General features: G+C 34.9%; 1 protein-coding gene across 3 annotated transcripts; it reads right to left on the minus strand.

The window, feature by feature from the left end:
• Positions 1-1,911: 1,911 nt before the first annotated feature.
• On the minus strand, positions 1,912-19,762 carry LOC110113690. 3 transcript variants are annotated; one of them, XM_020846364.2, is made up of 7 exons: positions 19,622-19,762; positions 19,185-19,301; positions 4,064-4,346; positions 3,840-3,946; positions 3,610-3,742; positions 3,281-3,475; positions 1,912-2,424 (listed from the first exon to the last, which is right to left on the minus strand). In XM_020846364.2, the coding sequence occupies exons 3-7, from the start codon at positions 4,337-4,339 to the stop codon at positions 2,140-2,142; spliced, it is 996 nt and encodes a 331-aa protein (XP_020702023.1). In that variant the 5' UTR covers positions 4,340-4,346; positions 19,185-19,301; positions 19,622-19,762; the 3' UTR covers positions 1,912-2,139. The 3 variants fall into 3 exon arrangements, with proteins under 3 accessions (XP_020702023.1, XP_020702024.1, XP_020702022.1); XM_020846365.2 differs by lacking the exon at positions 19,185-19,301; XM_020846363.2 differs by lacking the exon at positions 19,185-19,301 and having other exon boundaries at positions 4,064-4,354.
• Between the last annotated feature and the right edge of the window lie 2,143 nt (positions 19,763-21,905).

A 21,905-nucleotide genomic window follows, 5' to 3' on the forward strand; every position in this document is an offset into this window, starting at 1 on the left:
CTGCAAAAATTGCCAATGATAAGTTTGTTTTCGAAGTTTTTGTTAATAGTCCTATTAGCCTTAAATGGGATCATTGGTGTAATGGCTATTGTCTCTATGAACTTCAACACCATCAATCCCTACTGTACGCTTTTTATGAAAATCCCTCCACTATCCAAGCTTTATGATTCTACTGGTTGGATTTTCCCTCCAGGCTGCCACTATGAGGTCCAAAATGTTATTTCTAAAATTCCTATTGTTAGAGATGGCAGTGCTTATTACTTAAGTTGGGCGGATGGTATCGTGGGAAAGTTTAATATATTTATGCAAGATTTTTATATAAATGAAAATGAGGTATCTTGACATAATTCAGTTTGGCACAAACACTATGCAGTGAGGTATTCCATCTTTGGTTGGCTTTGCTTAGATCGGAGACTTATGAAAATGAGGTTTCTTGGCGGGCAATGATGTTCGAATTGCATTCTCATTTCCCCTGGATGGCGGTTCTTTGCAACTTAATTTTTACGGCAATTTATTCAATCTGGGGACTTTTTTTGGGCTCATTGAATGCAATTCTTTACTTCCTAAGCCTTAATCCTCTCTTGACAAGTCTTATTTGTTTGATGCCTAATTTATTTTTGTTACCTTTTTACATGTGTAATATTTTTTGCATCTTTTGGTAAGCTTTTTTGTCTTTTTTGTGGCTTAACTTCTCTTTTGATTTTTTTTTGTCCTTTTATTTTATACATGTAACTAGTCTTTTCCATTTATGAAAATTAGGCTTTGCCCTTAATTAAAAAAAAATAAAAAAATAAAACTATTTAAAGTATCAAAAGTCAAAACAACAAATATAGAATGTCAATCAGTCACTAATAACGAACAGGTTACAAGAATTCGTAGTTGGATGCTTACTTAATGCATGCCGAATAGATAAGAAAAACTTCATTTGTGTCCATGAAATAGTGACCCCTTACCTAAGTGGGACCATGAACATACTAGTGGCACAAACAGCCGAAACTCTTCTCGCCATCCGTTTCGTTGAAGAGGACATATACGTATAATTCAATAAATAGTTTTTTTTAATAAAAAACTTTAAGTGATTATTTAATATTTTTATTTGCTCAACATTTCCGTTATATTTATAAACAAGTATTGAAGTACATATCATACAAAATAATTGATTTATTAAACATTCATATCATCATTAAAATTATTTGGTTAAAATCTTAATATTTTATTTTAAAAAAGAAATGTTCATATTCATAAATGTTAATAAACGTTTGGATTAATTTCCAAATTTTCATTTATATATCAATCTTTAAAAATTTAATTTAAACTTGCTCAATTATCTAAGGACCTGTTTTGCATCTTTAAGAAAAAAAGATGCTTTAAAATTTCTTTTTTAATAAAATTAAGGTGATTTACATACATATCACTTTATTTCATGTTATTTATATATCTAACACCTAAAACTTTGATATTACACGTTTAACAACCATAGAACAAATATAAGTGCATAAAATGAAATATTAAAACTTATAGAATAATATGAGTGGCAAGAATAAAACATAAGAGATATATTTGTTATTAAAATTATATGAGTGGCATGAATGTAATATTAAAACTTTGAATATTAAATATACAAATAGCATGAAATAAAATGGTATGCATGTAAATCCCATAAATTAATTTATTTTTAAAAATACACAAAACAATTTTAGGATTTTACATTTCTTTTATATAAAAATTACCTCAACAACCGCATGCCAAATTTAATACCAACATAGACTTGAAAAAAGAAGCAAGAGCTCAACACGGCTCACCTTGGCCTGTTGGTTGAGAGCTTATGCTTCCAACTAAGAGGTCTTGGGTTCGAGTCTTTGTGTATGTGTTGTGTGTGTGAGTTTGACTTAAATGGCCAAAATGTCACAAAAAAAAAAAGCAAGAGCTCAGAATTGATGATATTGCCTAAAGCTTTACTCGCTAATACAAATGCACACTGAAACAGATGGTGTAATCTCAACAAGCTAATACAAATCAAAATACCCGAAACCTTAACTGCCAAATTAGCTAAGCAATATTCTCTTCAGTTTCTCTCAAAGTTCTCTGCTTCAAAATGTACAAAAGGTGTAGGTAGATAAGGTACCGAGATTCTTTGCGTTAGCAACCCGCCACTGATCCCTCCTTTGCGATAGAGGTCACTCGAAGAATGGCCTGAGCGCTTAAAGCAGAAAGCTCAGCCTGGCAGAAGGCTTCCCAGGAAAGACAGTCCAGCTCCTGTGAGGAGTCTTCACTCGACGAAAGTTTAGATGTCTCGTAAAAAGCTTGCAGTTCCACAGCAAGGGCTCGAGCAGCTTCTCGAGACTCCGGAAGCTTATCGATGAGCTGAGATGCTGCAATCTCGATAAGCTTGTTAATGCCATACGCTTTGATCCCTTCAACACCCTGAAGCAACATCAATGTAATTTCAGAAGAATTTTAACAAGGAGCACGTCAGAGCTACTGATACCGTTTAAACAAAGAAATATAGTTAGGTATGTGTTAGACCAGTCCCTAGTGGAACCGGCCTCATTGGTCCTTTGCTACAAGAGAAGGGGCGGCGGCATAGAGAGAGAGAGAGGAGTGGGATCCACTAGGGATTCAAATTCAAACTAATTGGAGGCAGAGGAGGGGGCGGCAAGGGCAAGGGAGTAATTTGGTTTTAAATAATTAATTATATGCCTTAAGTATGAGAATGGGGATTAGGGTTGAGGTTATGCTTTGATTTATTTCTTTTGAAGTTTCTTTGGTGTCTTGGGCTCTACTCATCGCCTACAGATTGGGAGAGAATGATCCTCCTCTCGAATTGAGGATCAATTGTATCTTGCTTTGTGTTTGCTTTTGCTTTGAATCCACTACTACAATCTTTCGTTTTCAATTGATTCCATTGCGAATATCGCATTATTTCCGTTGCTTTTATCAATTATTGCTAGGGTTGCTTGCAAACTCAAGTATTTCCTCTTGGATTACTATTGATCACGAGGATTAAAGGAAAAGGAGGCTACCCATAAAAATCAACAAAATTAAAGTGGTTCTTAGAATGAAATAGACAGCAGACTAGAATGTTAGGAAAAAAAGAAAGAACAAATAAAATTTGTACAAAGCACAATAATAGCTATTTCACAGTCAAGTCACTGTTAGATCTAACAGATAACTAACAATCCAAACATGCAAGAAGGTGAATGAAATGACCAGTTTAATCAGATATGAGAAGTAATGGCCAACCATGAAGAAATCTAAAACAAGCATGGGACAAACTTACTAGTCTTGGAACACTGCGGCTAAAACACATAGATGCTTTTGCACGTATACGTGGATTCTTGTTTTTAAGATAAGGTTGCAACCTAGGTAACAACAAAGAAGGAGAGATCCAAGTGGTCATAGCAATTAAAGCTGTTTCTGAAGCTTCACAAACAAATCGCTTGTCTTGTGAAGATTTGAGGAGCAACTGTACAAGCTGAGTAAATAACAAATATACACAAAGTTTGGTTAAATGGCATAGAAAGCTGTGAAGCATGTCTTGAAAAGTGCTTAGTAGCTCAAATGATATTTTCAAGTAAAACGTTAGAAAGTTTAGTAAGCTATACTTACCAAAGGATCAAGAAAATCAATTATCAAATCATTATAAACCTTGAAGATATCGCCACAAGTCATGATTGCAGTCTTACAAACAGCACTTCTTGGATTTTTCAAGGATTTCACAATCTTTGGAATCAAATCTCCTCTGAATAGAAAACATTGCAAGGTCAATCAAAATAAAACATGCCAACCTATGAAAACAGGTCAATTCCAGAATTTAAACAAATGAATGGATGACTCACAAAAAATCAATCAGCTTCTCTTTGTGATATACTGAAAGCTGGCGCACATTATTGAGTGCTTCACATACTGAAACCCAATCCTTTGAGTCCAACCTTGCCAACAGAGTCTTCATGAAAGAGATTACAACATAAGCAGCTGTTATACCCAGTTGTGGGATAAACTAGACACTTCTTTTGTAGAATAATTTTAGATAAGCATTTTAAAGACATAAGAAATAGAATACATTAAGAGTTGCATCCACCGATAGAAGATCCGTAAGTTTCTCAGTTTCTATGTACTCAACTTCTGCATTTCCGACCACATCTCCATTAATCTCAGCTCCAGATCCATTTTGTGCAGCTGAGAGCATGGAAGCAGAATTCACATTCTGATAATTGTCAGGGTTCACAATAGAATTCTCAAGAAAAGACTTGGGAAAATTTCCCTTGCTAGAATTTTCATTCTTCTCCAACTCTGAAATTGGAAGAACATTGAGACCTCTCACAGCATTTGTCGACATCTTAGCTCTAGAAATCTGCAAAGCACAAAATGTTGGTAAAACAATCAAAGAACAAAGAGAATACTAAAACAAAATGGAAAGAAACACTCTAGAAAATAAAGGCTAAAAGAGCAAGAAAATCGTAGAAAGTTACCACAAGGAATTAGTTCAGCAAACAGTTGTACGTTTTACAACATAAAGAGAATATAGTTAAAATTTCAGTTCATTCAATGACTTGAATGTTAAATCATACCACAATAATAATAACAACAACAAACCTTTATCCCACTATGTGGTGTGGGCTACATGAATCTTTTTTCTCTATCGTGTCATTTTAAGAGTCAAAATCTCATTTAAATCTAATAAAAAAAAGACATTTTAAAATGTTCTAACTAAGTATTTTTAGGTCTACCTCTACCTCTCTTAACATAGGCCAAATCTAATATATCTACTCTTCTAATCGGGTCATCAGAAGGCCGACACTTTATGTGACCAAACCAACTAAGGCGACTCTCTATGTCTCAAATCTTATCTTCCACCGAAGCTACTCCAACTTTTTCATGTATATGCTTGTTTCACATTCTATCTCTAAGAGTAAAACTACTCATCCACCTGAGCATCCTTATCTCAGCAACACTTAACTTAATTATATGATTCTCTTTTAATGGCCAACATTTTGTTCCATAAAGCATTGCAGGTCCCACCATCATCTTATAAAATTTTCCCTCAAGTTTGAGGGGTACTTTTCTATCATATAACAAGCCCGATACATTCCTCTACTGCAACCATCAAACTTGAATTCTACTAATAATATCCCTATCTATTTCACCATCACTCTGGACAATAGACCCAAGATATCTCAAACGTGCACTCTTATTAATGAATTGAACACCCAAAGTCACAATCCCTCCATTAGATATACTATTACTAAAATTACACTTCATGTATTCGATTTTCGATCTACTCAAACGAAACCTTTAGACTCTAAAGTTGATCTTCATAATTCCAGTATACCTTGAATTCCCTCTCTAATCTTATCAACAAGAAGAATATCATCAGCGAAAAACATACACCAGGGTACATCCTCATGTAAATGTCTAGTAACAACATCCATGACTAAAGAAAAAAGATACGGGCTTAAAGATGCTCCTTTATGTAATCAAACTAAAATAAGAAAATACTTGATCCAACCTCCTTGTGTTTAAACATAAGAAACAACCTATGATGCACTGACACTTATCTTCAAAGAGGCATGCAGTGTCCAGCATGTATCTGACATGACACAAGTCCTACATAACTCTGACACGTGTCGGACACGCCGAAAATGTGTACGATTAAAAAAATTATATACAAATCGAACACACGTAATAATTTCTTGTATTATCCTCATGCAAATGTCTTAAATATTTTATAAATTTTTTAAAATATAATTTCTCATATTTAAAATTCTTATTTATTTAAATATAAAAATTAAATTTCTTCTTTCTTATCCACAACACGAAATCAATCGCCCGCACTCAATGTCCCATTCATTGAATATTCTCATTTTCATTTCACTTTAATGAGTCATGACTTTGGTTTCACATCACTAAAGTCAATCATATTCTCATAATCTTTATTGAAAAGCTTATCAAAACATCTCATCCACCTTTATTAAATATCTTCTTTTACTAAAAGCACTTTTTGATCTTCATCCTTAATGCACTTCACTCGAGCTAAATCCTTACTTCTCGTATCTCTTTGTTTGGTCAACTTATATATATCGCCCTCCTTAGTATCTAATATATTGTAAAAATCATTAAAAGCAAAATTCTTTGCATTACATAATACTTTTTTTGCCTCTTTATAAATTTCCTAAAATTTTCAGTTTTTTTATATCTAAATCACATTTTTATAACAAATCTTCTTATTTATGATTTTTCTTGCATATTTTGATTCTACCATCAACTATTTTTACTATTAAGAGTTTTTTCTTTTGATACTACAAACAAATCATTTGCAACCTTCTTAATATCATTAGCTTTTTTTCCCACAACAATAGCTTTCTCATGTATAGCCAAAATCTTAAGATCTTGAATCTTAATTTAAAAAATATTTTTATTAGTGTTATTTAAATGCTCTCATCTAACACTAAAACAATATTACTTTATTTTTCACATTCCACCCTTCATCATAAAGTCTATAATTAATAAGAGAAGTTGATACATAAACTTTCACTCGGAATAACTATACAATCATTGCAATATAAAAAAACCTAATTTTCTTTTAAGAAAATAATTAATCTGAATTTTATTATATCATTTCTTATAAGTGATGAGATACTCCTCACTTTTCTTAAATAATATATTAGTAATTATTAAATCATAAGATGGAGAAAAATCTAACATAGTCCTACCACCTTCATCAATCGCTCCAAACACATAACTATCATGCATGATTTTAAAATCTTCTATCTCCCTATTAATACGTCCATTTAAATCTCCTCCAACAAAAACACTTCAAGAAGTGTTTTCTATATTAGTTCTTCTAAGTTATTCCAAAATTTTAATTTTGCATGGATATCCAAACCTACTTAAAAAATATAAGCATTTATGATATTAATAATCTTAGTATCAACAACAATATTTAAATCTATAATTTTATCTCCAATCCTATTAATTTCTACCAAATTATCCGTCAATCTATTATCTATAATCACAGCTGCCCCATTTCTAATACGAATCCTACCCGAATACCATAATTTAAACCCTAAACTATCAATCTCCTTAGCCTTCTCTCTAACCCATTTAATTTCCCGAATGCATAGAATATTTATCTTCCTATGGATCATAACAATGAACTCCATTAATTTGCCTAAAAGAAAACAAATATTCCAAATTTTGATCTTAATTCTAATTTCATGGACTAGCTTGTTTGCATACATTCGCCTGTGATGTGAGAATTCTTGCCTATTTCATACTATACTCGGGCGCTAGTGCAACGACCTTTGTACACTTCTCACTATATTTAAGTAAAAAATGCATTGCTTATTGGGAACACCTATAATTAACACTACATTGAACGATTCATGTTATGATTATTCGACAAGTTTTATGCTGCCTGTCAATTACCTAATGCAACTCTCCATTTTTCTTATCCAGGATTTGGAAGCTATCAATGACAATGTTAAATGTCAAATCATACCAAAGAGAAAAGATAGATGGTTAAGAAGCTGCATCCTATAAAATGAATTGATGGGCTAATGCCTAAGGTAAGAAATCAAGATTTAAATGCTACAAATTGCATTTCCTGCTTTGTGGTTTTCCAATCATTTGTCACATGTTTCATATATTTTTAGTCATTACAATTCATTGCATCACAATTGCAAAAACCATAGGGTTGCTAAATGGGCTTACCCGAATCTGCTAAAAACTCACCATGGACCTACGCAAGTCTCGATTTTTTAAGGGCTTTGTAAGGTTGTTCATTAAAGCACTTAAAACCCCAATTGTCCATGTATATCCAAATAGATAATGGGGCCAGACCCAGTTTGGCAGTGGGGGGCAAGCCAACAAGCACAGTTGGTTCCCATCGGCAACAATGGAGGTGGAAGCCAGCATTTTCTGTGTTTTTTTGCGTGTCCATTTAGTTGGGCCCATTAGAGCTTGCCTTAAGGCTAAATGGGTAGCACGGAACATGTGATACCCTATATAGATCAAATCAGCTTGTTATTTAAATTATTCCTGGATATCCCTTGAATGATAAATACAACTTATTGTAGTATAGATCATTCTTCAAAAGTCATTACTAATAAAAATAAAATTTGTTGTCTCATTTATGTCATAAACTTTCTTTCAGGAATTTTGTATATTTAGCAAAAGTAGTATATTGGTAAGAAAGAATAAAATGCAACTAATTGCAAAGTTTTAGAGAGATCGTTAGCGATGGGATTGGAGAGATTAATATGATGTTTGGAATATTAATAGAGTGTCAAGAGAGAAAAGAAAGAATGTTTAGGTTGAATGCCAAGTTGCCAGAGACACTCTACTTAACACAATGAGATCTATGTTTCACAAATGGAACCTGTGTTTTGAAAGGCATTCTTGGGGCTTGATTGGAGTTTAGCGTGAACCGAAGTGAAGTAAATTTGCATCGTGATATACAGGAAAGACATTTCACCTACGAGGCATATGCCCAACAGGCTAAAAGTGTCACCCAGTATAATTCATGGCACTTATGCTCCATGCCTCAAGGGTTACACCTCATCTCATGACAAGTAAAACATCTCGCCATATGCCTCTAATTAAAACATTGCATGGGAGAACATTGCTTCCACTAAATTTTGAAGCAGAAAACTCAATATTTATGATAAAAATTTAGTTAAAAATGAAATGGTTTCTTATAATATACTGAAAAAACCAAAATGAATGAAGTAAATTTCAAGCACTTTTACATAAAGGTAACAAATTGAATATGCAGAACAAACAACGTAATAATAAGCGTTGCTTAAAATGTCTTAAAATCAAATGGAAAGTATATAATATCACAAGCATGATCATCATGTAGTTGGATCTAATAGTGGAAACCAAACAATAGCAAGCAAAAGCAACTCCATGATGCTCTTGATGGCACTCGTCTCTCCACCGACAGAAAATAAGTCTCCTCTGAAGTATAATGACGTAGATACCTCTAGTGCAAATGTTCAGAGAATAATAACGATGCAATAAATCATAGAAGGTCTTGGAATTACTAAGTCGCTAATATTTCCATCTGAGCGAGACATAGTCAATAACTCATGATACATGACATGCAAAAGTGCTAACAATAAAAATATGGATACTCCATGATCTGCATAACATCCACTAGTAGGACTGTAGGAGCAACCAAAAAACTTTGTTTAACCGATGTTAAGGTGATCTTCATATCCACGACATAGTCATCAAGCAAATGATCTTCTTGATCAATGCTAAGATCTTGCATGATAGAAACCACCCTCCTAACTCGCTCATTGTTTAAAAATGAAAGTTTAAATAACTATAATTTTCTGAATTCATAACGAAAATTGTTTTGTAGGAAGCTAGGTCAAACTGAATTGCATCTCGTCAAGTTTTTGAACTATATGGAACATCCCATAATGGACTAGCACAATTTTTTTGACCCTTGTCTATCAGCCTATCCTTCTCCAAGTACAACCAAATGATGTGAAAAATATATGAAAACAGGAATTGCTTAGGAATTAATAACAAATTGTAAAGCTTTGGTAATTGTAAACTCAACATTTCACCAAGATAAGGATCCAGTTACTACAATTATGCTTTGGTATTTGATTACATGAAAGATTAACATAACAATTTAAAATAATAATAAATTCGTAATAACACTAGAAGCAGGATAACAAGGAATCAATCATCTAACAAATAAAAATTTCACCTCGAGTTTCCCTCACTTTCACTCTTGAGGGTCGGGTCAGCGGGGGAATAATATCAGCAAACCTAGTGATGCCACCAAAAGGATGAGAATGCCTACGGTCTTGATCCACGAAGAGTTAGTCGGAGGAGGAGTGGGTGGATGTCCGATGATTCGCCAAAGTCCGGAGCGTTAGTGTTCTTCAATAGCAAACGTCAAGGTGAAGAGGATTCGGTCGACTTAATCGTCAATGGTGTCGTCGATTTCTAAGTTGAGGTTGAAGAAGGAAGTCTGGAGAATATCCACTCATCCTTGGGGATCATACGCGAAGCAGTGATCTCTTTCAGGATCGATCATTCATGGAGAATAGGCCGGTTTGTAAAGCTTAGCCCTTGGTTGTGTATTGGGTAGTGGGGAAGAGGAGAGGAGGGAGGTTGAATAGTTTTGGCTAGGGCTAGTAGTGAAGCCTCTTTGATTTGGCCTTTAGTTTAGATGGAGGGAAAATAAAGTCTGAATTTAATTTCAGATTTTTTGTAAGTGGGGAAAGAGGGAATATCTGAAATTCAAATCTCCCTAATGGGGGGAAAATTAATAGGTTGGGAATGGAGAGAGGGGGCCAGCAGTTTAGGAGGTTTAATGGGTGAATTTATGGAGTGGGAGGGGAGGAGGGGTGTTACAAATCTACTTTTTCATGTCTTATGTTTTGATGATTGACAAACACTGTTTCTCTTGGACTACTTGTTGCTTCTAACTTTTCAGGAATCGAAGATCGGACGATCAAGAGGAAGCCAAGTCCAGGATCGCATAGGTTTAGGGTTGAGTCAGTCTGTAATTTTATTTTTTACCTTTTGAGTCTACTTGTTGTAATCAAAAAAACTGATGCTAAGTAACCCTTCACACACACACTTGAGAGGCTTAGAAATTCTGTTTTTGTCCACATCGGCCCGGCCTATATTTATATCGTCCGGGACGATCAGCTTAAAACAGAAAGTCTAAATTAAGGATTCTTAATTAAGGCAGCCGACATTAACTATCGGCCTGGACGATACGTGTATCGGCCAGGACGATAAGCTCAAAATAGAAAGATATAGCCGCCTTAGACAGTTTAGGCATACTGAATTTTAAATTATCGGCCAGGACGATTCCAGGATCGGCCTGGACGAAATTACCAAATTATGCCTTAATTGATCAGGAAATCAAGGGAGTAATTAAGGATGATTGATACGATCATATCGGCCAGGACGATCGTGAGATCGGCCTGGACGATCTAGCCAAATTTCAATCGGCCAGGACTGTTCCCAGGGCTGTGCTCAGGACGATTTACCTCTGATTTGAACTAATCGGCCAGGACGATCGTGAGATCGGCCTGGACGATCAGGCCAAATTTCAATCGTCCAGGACTGTTCCCAGGGCTGTGCTCTGGCCGATCTTCCTTGATTTGTACTAATCGGCCAGGCCGATGTCCTTATCGGCCTGGACGATAAAGTCGGCTACTTGCAATTAATGAGCTCCTCTTGAGCTCTTCTATTTAAAGAGCTCTTCTTCAACGTTTTTGAAGACCTTTGGCTGCTGCCTTGACCTGAGAAGACCTTGAGGAGAGAAAGAGAGAGAGGGAGAGAGAGAGGATCTTGTGAGGGGGAGCTTGTGAGGGGATTCACAAGGGTTGCTCAAGGATCGCTCTGCTTGTCTTTCGTCTGGAGTTTCTCGTCCGTGGAAGGGTCGGTAGAGGTAAGGAGTTTTGCCTTTGGTTGTGGTTCTCTGCCAGCTTCAGGAGGAAGCAAAAAGAGGTAGGTTCTCTGCCTTGCCGGGGTGGCAAAAAGGAGTTTCTTGTGAGGGCTTCTCCGCCTAGCTGTGCGGGCTAAAGGAGAGTCACGTTTTGTAGTGCAATACTTGGAGGGTGCCTCCAAGGAGTGGACGTAGGTCGAGTCGACCGAACCACTATAAATCTTGTGTTCTCATTTTTGCTTCCGCACTTTTAAATTCCGCATTTTGGTTTTGTGGTGTGATTTGGTTTGTGAATTTATTTCTTTGTCTTAAGAATTTTTTAAAATACCAATTCACCCCCCCTCTTGGTTAGCTTGGGACTAAGTTCATAGGGCTTAACATCCCGAACGAACTTTCAGGGGGGTGTGGAATTAATTGGAGAGAGGAAAAGGCAAGGGAGGGGGCCGGCCAAGAGAGGGAGAAAGGGGGATTCTCCACATTTATTGAATGTGTTTAAGTTCAATGAATATTGGAGCCGGAATACATACCTTGTCTTGCTATGAAGGATGTCTTTCAAATATTCTCTTCCAGAACTTGGATTCATTTGTTGAGAACTATATCTTCAGTTACAACTAATATCAACTCCTCAATCCACATAGGTGAATAATAGTTTTTATGATTTTAATTACCATGTAGTCGATGAGCATCCACCTCTTGTCGCCTTTCTTTATGAATAGCATGCTACTAGTGATTAGCATAGAAACCACTCATCTTTATGCATCCTACTCCACCACTTTGATTAATTGATGTTGAATTTGTTACGATTCAAATAGAGAGGGAAATACATAATCTAATTTGGAAGCAACACCTCTCACCAAAGAAAATTCATGTTACGCTGCTCTTTCAATGACAAGCCCTTCACCACTTGGAAAAAGGTATGAATTATCTGCAATGGTTGATTAATTTGTCTGCTCTCAGTACAATCAAGCGCAGAAGAAATAAAAAATAATATTTTCTGATCCTGTTGTCATGCCACAACAGGAGAAATAGTACAAATCCTGAAATGGCACGAATGATCTTCTTTACTTGTCCATAGGAGTGGGAGGTACTCTCAAATTGAGACGGAAAAGTTCCTCCTCGGTTTGTTACCATTGTTTATGTTGTTATTGGCGTTTAGGCTGCAATTGTGACTGTTATTCAGGCTACAATTGCAACTATTTTTGTTGTCCAAATCGTTGTTGTGGTTGTTGCTACTAGAACAGTAGTTTCCCTGACTAACAATGCAACTGTTCTTACTGCCTAAATCATTGTAATTATTATTTTTGTTGACTAGTTGACTGGACTGCCATTGTGATTCTTCTTGCCTAAATTGTTGTTGATACAATTAGAACTGTGGCTAGGTTGATAGTATTGTTAGCTGTGGTTATAATTAGGGCTTTTGTTCTTACTATTGTTAGAAATAATTTTATTTCCTACAAGTCTCCAATGACTTATCGTTAGCTATCACAATGATTCTTGTACTTGGATGATAAACTCCGCCTATTTCCTACACCTCTGCAATAACCATAATCGTCCACTTCACGTTTCTCAATTGTTGAATCTTAACTTCAGATGAAGTTTCTAGTAATTGTTGATATGGCCTCGAAGTCAGCAATGTAAGTAGACAAGCCTCATCATCTTTTTTCTTAGCCATTTCCCTTTTCATCATATTTTTCTTGTCCACCTAATTATTATTATTATTCTTTTTTCTCCAAACTTGAGATTATGTATTTCTTCAATCACAATCATCTTATTTTTTAATCTAAATGAAAAAAAAAAAATCACGTGTTTTAAAAAATGCTTAAGGTGTACATCTCGAGGGGCATCTCAATCAGCGGCTCACAAAAAATGTCTAGAGACTCACACCTCATCGTCGCTAGGCAGGCTAATGCCTTTTTTAGATGTGCCGTTTAAGGTGGAACCTTTACGATTTATATAATTATGTTACATTAATATCATTAATATATTTTATTTTATATTATACTTATATATCTTATATACCTAATGCAATTGCTCAATCTAATATATCTGCTCATTTGACTCTTAAACTTTTGGGTAGCAAAGTCGGCTGCTAGAGGACAAGAATCATCTTAGTGCGTGTTCGAGAGAACATAGGTAGGAGTATCATGTCGATGGAGTCTCCTATGCGAGAACAAGAGATCATCATTGAGTTGAGTGCGACAACATTAACTGAGATCGAGAGTAGGAGAAAGTGCATTCCGGAGTCTCTATGTTTTGATTTTTTAAATTTCTTTTATGAAAATAAAAAAATTATAATAATTGCTGAGATTGTATTTTTATGCTGTTTTAATTATTTTAAATTTATTTATTTTTAATTTATTTTTTGTATTTTTCATATATTTCTCAGGAAAATTGAATCATTTAAATCTTTGTTTGATATTGGAATTAAATCAAGTTAGTGTATTTTCATTGATTTCAAATTAAAAGGTTAGAGTAATTGAGTAAGAAGTACAAAGTGCACATGTTCGAATAATAGCAAACATTGATAAGGTTGTTAAAATCAAGTGTGGTTTTTTCTTGTAAAATGGAAGAAGTAGCACCGAAAACTAGGTAAGTTTGAAGAGATGTGAATGAATAGGAACAACAAGGGTTAGGCTAACAAGAGCATGGTTAAATTGTGACTCTAAAAATTTAATGGAGAAAAAGGATTCATGTAGCCGACCCCACGTAGTGGGATAAAGGCTTGATGTTGTTGTTGTTGTTGTTGTTGTTGTAGAATTTTCATTGTAGTTTTGTTAAGGTTTACAATGACCACTACTAAAAGCTAGTTGCAAAATAGTTGAGATAAGATTGATGAAGTTTATAAATGATTTTATTTGATATTCTCAATTATGTTGATTTATCCTTCATACTTTGGGGTGCATACGTATCGATCTAATCATGGGACTTTAAAAACCTAATAAACACTATTAGGTTGGGTTTCGAAATTCTATAAACCATAAAGATGCAACTATATGGAATATTGCAAATGATTAGACGAGTTCATATCCACTAGACCTTAAGTAATGTGATAAATTTTTTAATAATCCTTCTCCCTTTTTTGTGTTGTCTTATGTATTTCAATGTTCCTTACCAATGACTTAAAATGAATTATTCATGATAAATCTTCTTTTGGTCACATATCTTTGAGTTCATTTAAATGAACAAAGGGTTATTGCACAACATCCAGTACATAAATAACAATTCTTATTAGTTCAGCAATTTTAAAAACCATAGTGATAATAAGGTTCATCAACTAGTGAAATGTTTTTTAGAAAAACCAAAATTATTTATTATTAAAGTTTGTTGAATTTCTCTTTCAAGTATTTCTTCTCTTAATTATCTTATTATTATTTTTTTATTAGAATGGGTGGTGGCACTAGAAGACAACATCTAGCTTAGAAATATAGCATTGAAGTTAAAATAACAGGAGAAAGTGCAATGAAAAGTTAAGCCAACTTGATGTGTAAATTGCGTCCCGCAAATTATTGATCGTGTTAAGAGACTAAAAGATCATTTGCACACATTTAAATGTTGGAGAATGTAGAAAGTGCTAGATAACCTCAAAAAAATGTGTAGAATATTTAAGAAAGTATAGCAGCTCGGAAGAAGTAACTCAAATAAATACAAAGAAAATGATTAGAAGTAGCTTGTGCTGTGATTAATAAGATGGTTCCAATGATGAAAGTTACTTTCTTTCTTTTGATAAAGAAACTCATGAACCATTGGATAAATTTGTTATTAATTTAGATGAAAACGAGAATACTAACTCTTAAGTAATTCCTCCTCCAGCTTCAACAGAAGAACACAAGAACGGAATATGTTGAGATATTGCAAAATGCTTTTACAAGAATGATAAGCATGCAAGTTTTAGTGGTTAATATTGTAAAATTTGATAAAGAATGGATATTACAAAAAATAGATAAAAAAAGTTGATGTTAAAGATGCAGGAATGACCTTTAATAATGATAAGAATGAAGATATCACTGTTAATATTAAAAGGGCAACTGAAATGGGAGTAATTTCCACTTTGCAATCAATTAAAGTAAAGAAGAAAAAAGTGGACGGAGCTTCAAACAAGTTTGAAGGCAATTTAAGTATAATAAATTACTTAGTTTTGTTTTTAATTTGACATTTTGATTTAAATCATATTAAAGCCAAAGTTAACTGATGTCAAGAGTAAGAAGAAAATATAGTAATTGGATAAGAATTTGATAAGCTGATTAGACTCAATCAAATGATGATAGCATTTTACATATGATGACTCTCTTAAAGATGTTGGAAGTGAGAAAGAGGCCACTATGGATCCAAATTCTCTTGGTGTATTTAAATTTAAAGTGAGTGTTTATCTTGAATTTTGTGTCAAACTTTTACTTTTGATTAACATTTAAGATTGATATTTATTTCCTCTTCTTGATATGTGATTTATGATTAAGTACTAATAAAATATGTCGATGGTTTCAGTCATATTCATGATTTTTGTTTTCATTTCAAAACTTATATCTCACCTTGATGAGGCGATACCACTCAGTTCTGACATTCGCCTTGTTAAACCATGGGAATAATGTAAATTCCTTCTAGAGTCTATTAAGACACCTTATTGCGTAGTATGTATAGCATGAATGTCGATAAGCTTGTATATTTTATGAACTATAATTCTTCTAAGGGAAGATAAAAGGAAAAGGAAAGCAAATGTGTACCTACTTTGCACCTAGGATATTATTTGATGAAGAAGATGAAGTTAACAAAGAAGATAATCTAGTGGGGGAAGAAGATGGTGGTGAAGTTCATTTTGCTTATGATGGTGATGCTGATGAAGATGAGGATGGAGATTGAGAACCAGATCTCTAGTCAGCCTGTATCTTTGTAAATTTGCAACTTGATATTTCTCTATTTTGGATGAATTGCATCCCATTTGATATTTTCAAAACTTGCTAGGTGATTATGAGGGTCATTTAATCTAATGTGATGAATGATGTGCATTTTATGTTATATGCTTTCTTAACTCTTAAATTTTTGTACACTCTTCATTTTTATGTGATTATTACACCAACTTTAAAATAGTGTGCACCACATCGTGGGTCATGCACTATGGCTCTAAGGAGCAAATGCCATGATACACCACTCATTATTGACAACTAAGAGCATGAGCTCTACTAAGTTATTACTAGCCAAAATAAGCCACTTCTTCATCCTCGTACTTGTTCATTTCATCAAGTCAAATCTGGTTGAAATACCTTACCTCCACCTCCTGGAAACAATTTCTACACAAACACGCGAATTATATATATAATGTATTTTATAGAAGTAATAAGTATATTTTGTTAATCATATCAATTTGGATCGCATAATCATCATCATCATTAACATTATCCCAACTAATTGGCATCGGTTTTATGAATTATCATTTTCCATTAATTCAACTTTTAACAGGGCACAATGAAGAAAATTGATTCATGTAGCCAACCTCATATAGTGGGATAAAAGATTGATGCTACTGTTGTTGTATTGTTTGATATGTTAAATCTATTCTTCACAAACTATGATGAATAACTTCTATCTATGCTACATTATGTCTACCCTCTTGCCTTGCTTATCCTCCAACACCAATTTTATCTAAACTTCTATAAGCGCATTCTCTAGCCTTCATAAAAAATGTTCAATCCACTAAAGTCTATTTTCAACCATCAAATCTTAATACATGAAATAATTTTAGGCTCATCCAATAGCCAGTTTCAAATAGTTCAAATTGAGCCATAATTATGTGAACTGCCATCCAAAGTCAAATCTATCATAGCTTGACTAAAAAAATTCAATTCTATGTGGAAGGTGAAAAAAATAAAAAGAACATGGTCATAAAAACTTATTATGAACAAGAAATGAAAATAGACATAATAGTTGGAAGAACTTGTAGATTAAGACATCTTAAGTTTCCATCAAAGAAAGTTAGCAGTATATAAGCCATAAACCCTAAATCAATATTTATAAAAGGTCAAATGTAGTACTAGAATAATTGGGCATCAAACAAAATCTAAAATGGACTGGAAATAATTAATTTAATCACAAGTTCTGAGAGGTAGATAACTAACACATGAAAATTAGAATTAACACCAAAGTAGTTGGCGGGGACATCAGATCAGCGTGGAAGGTTTATCAGAGACGTGGCCGCCGATCTACGGCCACGATCGAGTCCTTGTATTTCTGAGTCATGATTGTATTTTATTTTTATTCATGCAATTTCTTATTTGCTTAGGTGTCATTATTATTTCCCTTTGTACCCCTCTCATGGGAGTTGTCGCATGTAAGCCCAAAGGGTATTTGAGTGTTTATTTCTTTGAGTCCATTGTACGTGGCTATATATAGCCCTTTGATTATTATTTCATGATTAATGAATGATTAACAAAATTATCCGCCAATTGTCTTCTTGCATAAGCTCTTGTGAGAGTTTGAGTATTTGATGGAGAGAGGTCACTAGGAGAGGGAAGCTTGCGTATTACCCACCAACCTTGGATAAGGCCGGGTTTGTGATTTTCTCTTTGTATTTTCATCCTCCTCGCCACCTTCTCTCATTCGTCTTCTTCACGTCCAATTGTAGCAATTCACTTTGGAAGGAATTGTCCAAGCCTCTCTGCTGCTGGCCGAACTCCCTCTTGCCCCTTGTCTTATTCTTTTTTTTCTTTGTTTTCTCCAAACTCCTCTTTCACAGAAACCTGAAACTTATTTCAGGTTTGGGTTTTGGGCTCTCTCACCAACAAAATTATCAGAGAAACTTCTTCTCTTCGATTATTCTCTAGAGCATCACCAAGTGTGAGGAGTTTTAACCACTGAGCACCCATGAATGGCGGATCCCGAAACTGAATATGGCATCACGTGGGACGACGACGGCTTCACTGACATCCTACGATCCACCTTCTTCGATGTGAATCCGGAGATTGACCACACCGTCGAAGACTACGTGGAGCGCATCCTATTTGCATTGACGGAAGCCATTGACGAACACTTTGAAGTTCTCGAGTGGAGGATCTCCACGTCTCCCTAGTAAAGGATTCTCTTTCCCCTGCCACTTATTTCTTTAAATCTGAATTCTCATTGGTTTTATTACAGTCACGGAGGGCTCTTCCACTGCTCTTGCTCAAAGCTTAGTAATCATAGGAACTGAGCGTACTTTCTATGCATCCTAATTCTCGTTGTTAAATTAGGGATTAATTTGAAGCCTACTAGTTTGTGTTGTTTGATTTTCTTATTTACTTTGAAAGCTTCAAAACTCAGAGCATGTGATTTCGCCTAAGCAAAATATCTCCTTATTTGTTTTGAATCTTCGTTGAGAATTGCTAGTAATTTTATTCAAAAATTATTCTAATCTAAGAGTTGTGCAATGCCTAAATGAATCCATAAGCATCTCATCTAAGTGGTCCTGCATCAGTAGTGCTTGACTCTAACACACAGTGAATATTTGGTTAAAATCTTATAATTGATGGAGATGAAACCCATAAGACTGGCGAAATAAAACCCTTCTTTTTTTAGCAACAAAAAATAGTTGTGTAAGTTTGCCAAAGGAAAAGATCCAAAAAAGCCCAAAATACAATTAAGAACATCACCTTCAAGGGCCCAAAGTCTCAATGATGAACACTTTCCACAGAACATTAAAAAGAATCGTTGATCAGAAACCTTGGAGCAAGTTTAGAATAGAATTCTAACATAATAAACTTCTGCCCTACGAAATAGAAAAACATCTAACCATATTAAACTGCTGGTGATTTTCCTATACAAGGAAGAAGGTTGACCAATAGGCCCACAAACCATACTACTCCATTAAACAACTATAACAAACTTGATCGCCATCTGCACCAAATAGCTGATGGAGCAGTAATTTAGTATTCAAACCGGATCAATACATTATTCAATCGCATTTAAAACAAAAGATCACTGCATCTAGGTATATCTACGCAGCAAGGAAACCAGGTACAGCCCTAATTAACAGGGAAGACCATAACCCTAAGGGGGTGTTTGATATCGGATTTATTTCCCGTTTTAAGTAGGATTTACGGTAAATCCAGCCAAACGCAAATGGCTCTGTAAATCCGACAAATCCGTAAATCCTTGTAAATCCAAATCCCGTTTCTACTCGGATTTACTGGATTTGGCCGAAGAAGCGCGCGAAAGGGAGAAAGATACCTTCACAACGAGCGACCGAGCTCCCGTCGTTGCTTCAGATCAAAATGTTGTAACGTCCGATCCGACAGGAAGGGAACGTCGTCGAAGGAGCGAAGTCGAACAGCAACGAAGTAGCGAAGTCGAACAGCAACGAAGGAGCCGAAGAAGCGACTCGTGCAATCTCAACACCTCCTGCGAAGCAACGAAAGAGAAAGAAATGTTTACAGGGTTAAGCGTGTTATGCTCCTTGAAGCTCTCTTCCAAAACGGCCGACTGCTCCTTAGATAACTGCAGCTTCTTCTTCGCGCCCTCACCATCCTCCTCGTCACTCCCACCACGCGAACACTCCTGTTCCACTTCAACCACCTCGCCGCCGCCGACGAAAACCCCGGCGACCCCAAACCCACCCTCTCTTCCCAGCGGCGCTCGACTTTCAAGCAACGAAGCCGAACAGCAAGGACGGACAAAGAGAAGTTTAAAAGCAAACTCTAGACGCCTCAACCATTATTGGTTAACTGAATTTAAAATATTAATAACTAAGTAAATTAATTAAATAATTAAGAGAGTAATTAGTGTATAAATTAATTATCTAATTTAACTTAATTAAATAGTTAGTAATATAATTAGTAATTAAATAGTTAGTAATATAATTAGTAATTAAATAGTTAGTAATATAATTAGTAATTAAATAGTTAGTAATATAATTAGTAATTAAATAGTTAGTAATATAATTAGTAATTAAATAGTTAGTAATATAATTAGTAATTAAAATAATTATTATATAATATGTGATAAAGAACAAATAAATTTATAATTTGATGCGGAAGCGAATTAAGTGGCTTCATATTACTCCTTCAATTTTAAATCTCAAACTGTTTTAAATCCTATAATCTGTTGGCAAACAACTTTTTTGGATTTGACAATATTTGAAAGTTGTTATTCCAAACACAATTCAGGATTTATGAGCCTAGGACTTACTAAATCTGGATTTGCAGGATTTAGTAAAAGATGAGGACGTCAGATTTCAACACGTGTACCATCGTCGGAGATGCAGGTCGACGGCTATGGTCCAAACACAATTCAGGATTTATGAGCCTAGGACTTACTAAATCCGGATTTGCAGGATTTAGTAAAAGATGAGGACATCAGATTTCGACACGTGTACCATCGTCGGAGATGCAGGTCGACGGCTATGATCCATAGCCTTTATTTCTGATTTATTTTGTATTTTATTTATTCTCGCATTTTTCTTTTCCTAGTTTACCCCTATGGGTATTGAGTTGCTATTATAGCCCTGAGGGCATTTATGTCTTTCTAGCTTTGTTTTATCGTGGCCTATTTAAAGGAGGCCCCATGCATTGTACTAGATGATGAATTGTTAAATGAAATTTTATGTTATTCGTTTTGATTTCTAAGTGAGTTCATGAGAGGAGAAACCCGAGGAGGGTGATTTGCAATACCCGACAGTAGCCGGTGGATTCCGAGCTCTCGCTTAGTCTTTTGAGTTATCTATTTTTCCTACACGTCTTTCTCCTCACTACCGCCAATATTCCCCTTAATTTTCCCATACCCGATCTCCTCTCCAAAGCCCATCCCGCCGACACCCAGGGCCTCCCTAGCTGCCGGCCTCCTTTCCCAACTGGCAGCCACCACCCATCCCGCTGCCCCTCTTCCCCAAGTTCCAAACCTGCCGGCCCCCCTTTGGCTCTATTTTGAATTTCAAATTCAAAAGGGGAGTTACTACCTTCCTAAAATGAGCTCAACACATTTAGGAAAGTTTCCTATTTGGATTTCAATCAAATTTTGAAATTCAAATACTTTCCAAAGGCTTGGAATTAATTTAGGAAACTTGCCTATTGAATAAAATCTTAAACATATTTCAGATTTGATCTAGATCCAATAATAAACCATTGCGGCCCACCTAATTAAAACAAAATCTCCCTCTCCCCACTCTATATGGCCGGCCCCCTTTAGCCTCTCCCTCTCTATCCAATTAGCATTTAATTCCCCCCCCCCCCCCTTCTCCTCCAAAAATTAATATGCATTCGAATTAGAATCTCATGATTAGAAAAAATATTGTCTGATAATTAAATGACACTCATATTTAGAATTGATTTTCTGATCAAATTTAAATGAGGATAAATTTTAAAATTATTAAATTTTAATATTAATTCTATTAATTTAAATTGTGATTAACATAACAAAAACTTCTCAATTAATTATTACTCAGTACTTTACTGATTTATTCATATTAATTATTAATATTACAAGCTCAATTTGATATGTTGGTTGGGAGCTTAGTCTA

Source organism: Dendrobium catenatum, unplaced genomic scaffold (assembly GCF_001605985.2).
Source record: "Dendrobium catenatum unplaced genomic scaffold, ASM160598v2 fragScaff_scaffold_624, whole genome shotgun sequence".
NCBI lineage: Eukaryota > Viridiplantae > Streptophyta > Magnoliopsida > Asparagales > Orchidaceae > Dendrobium > Dendrobium catenatum.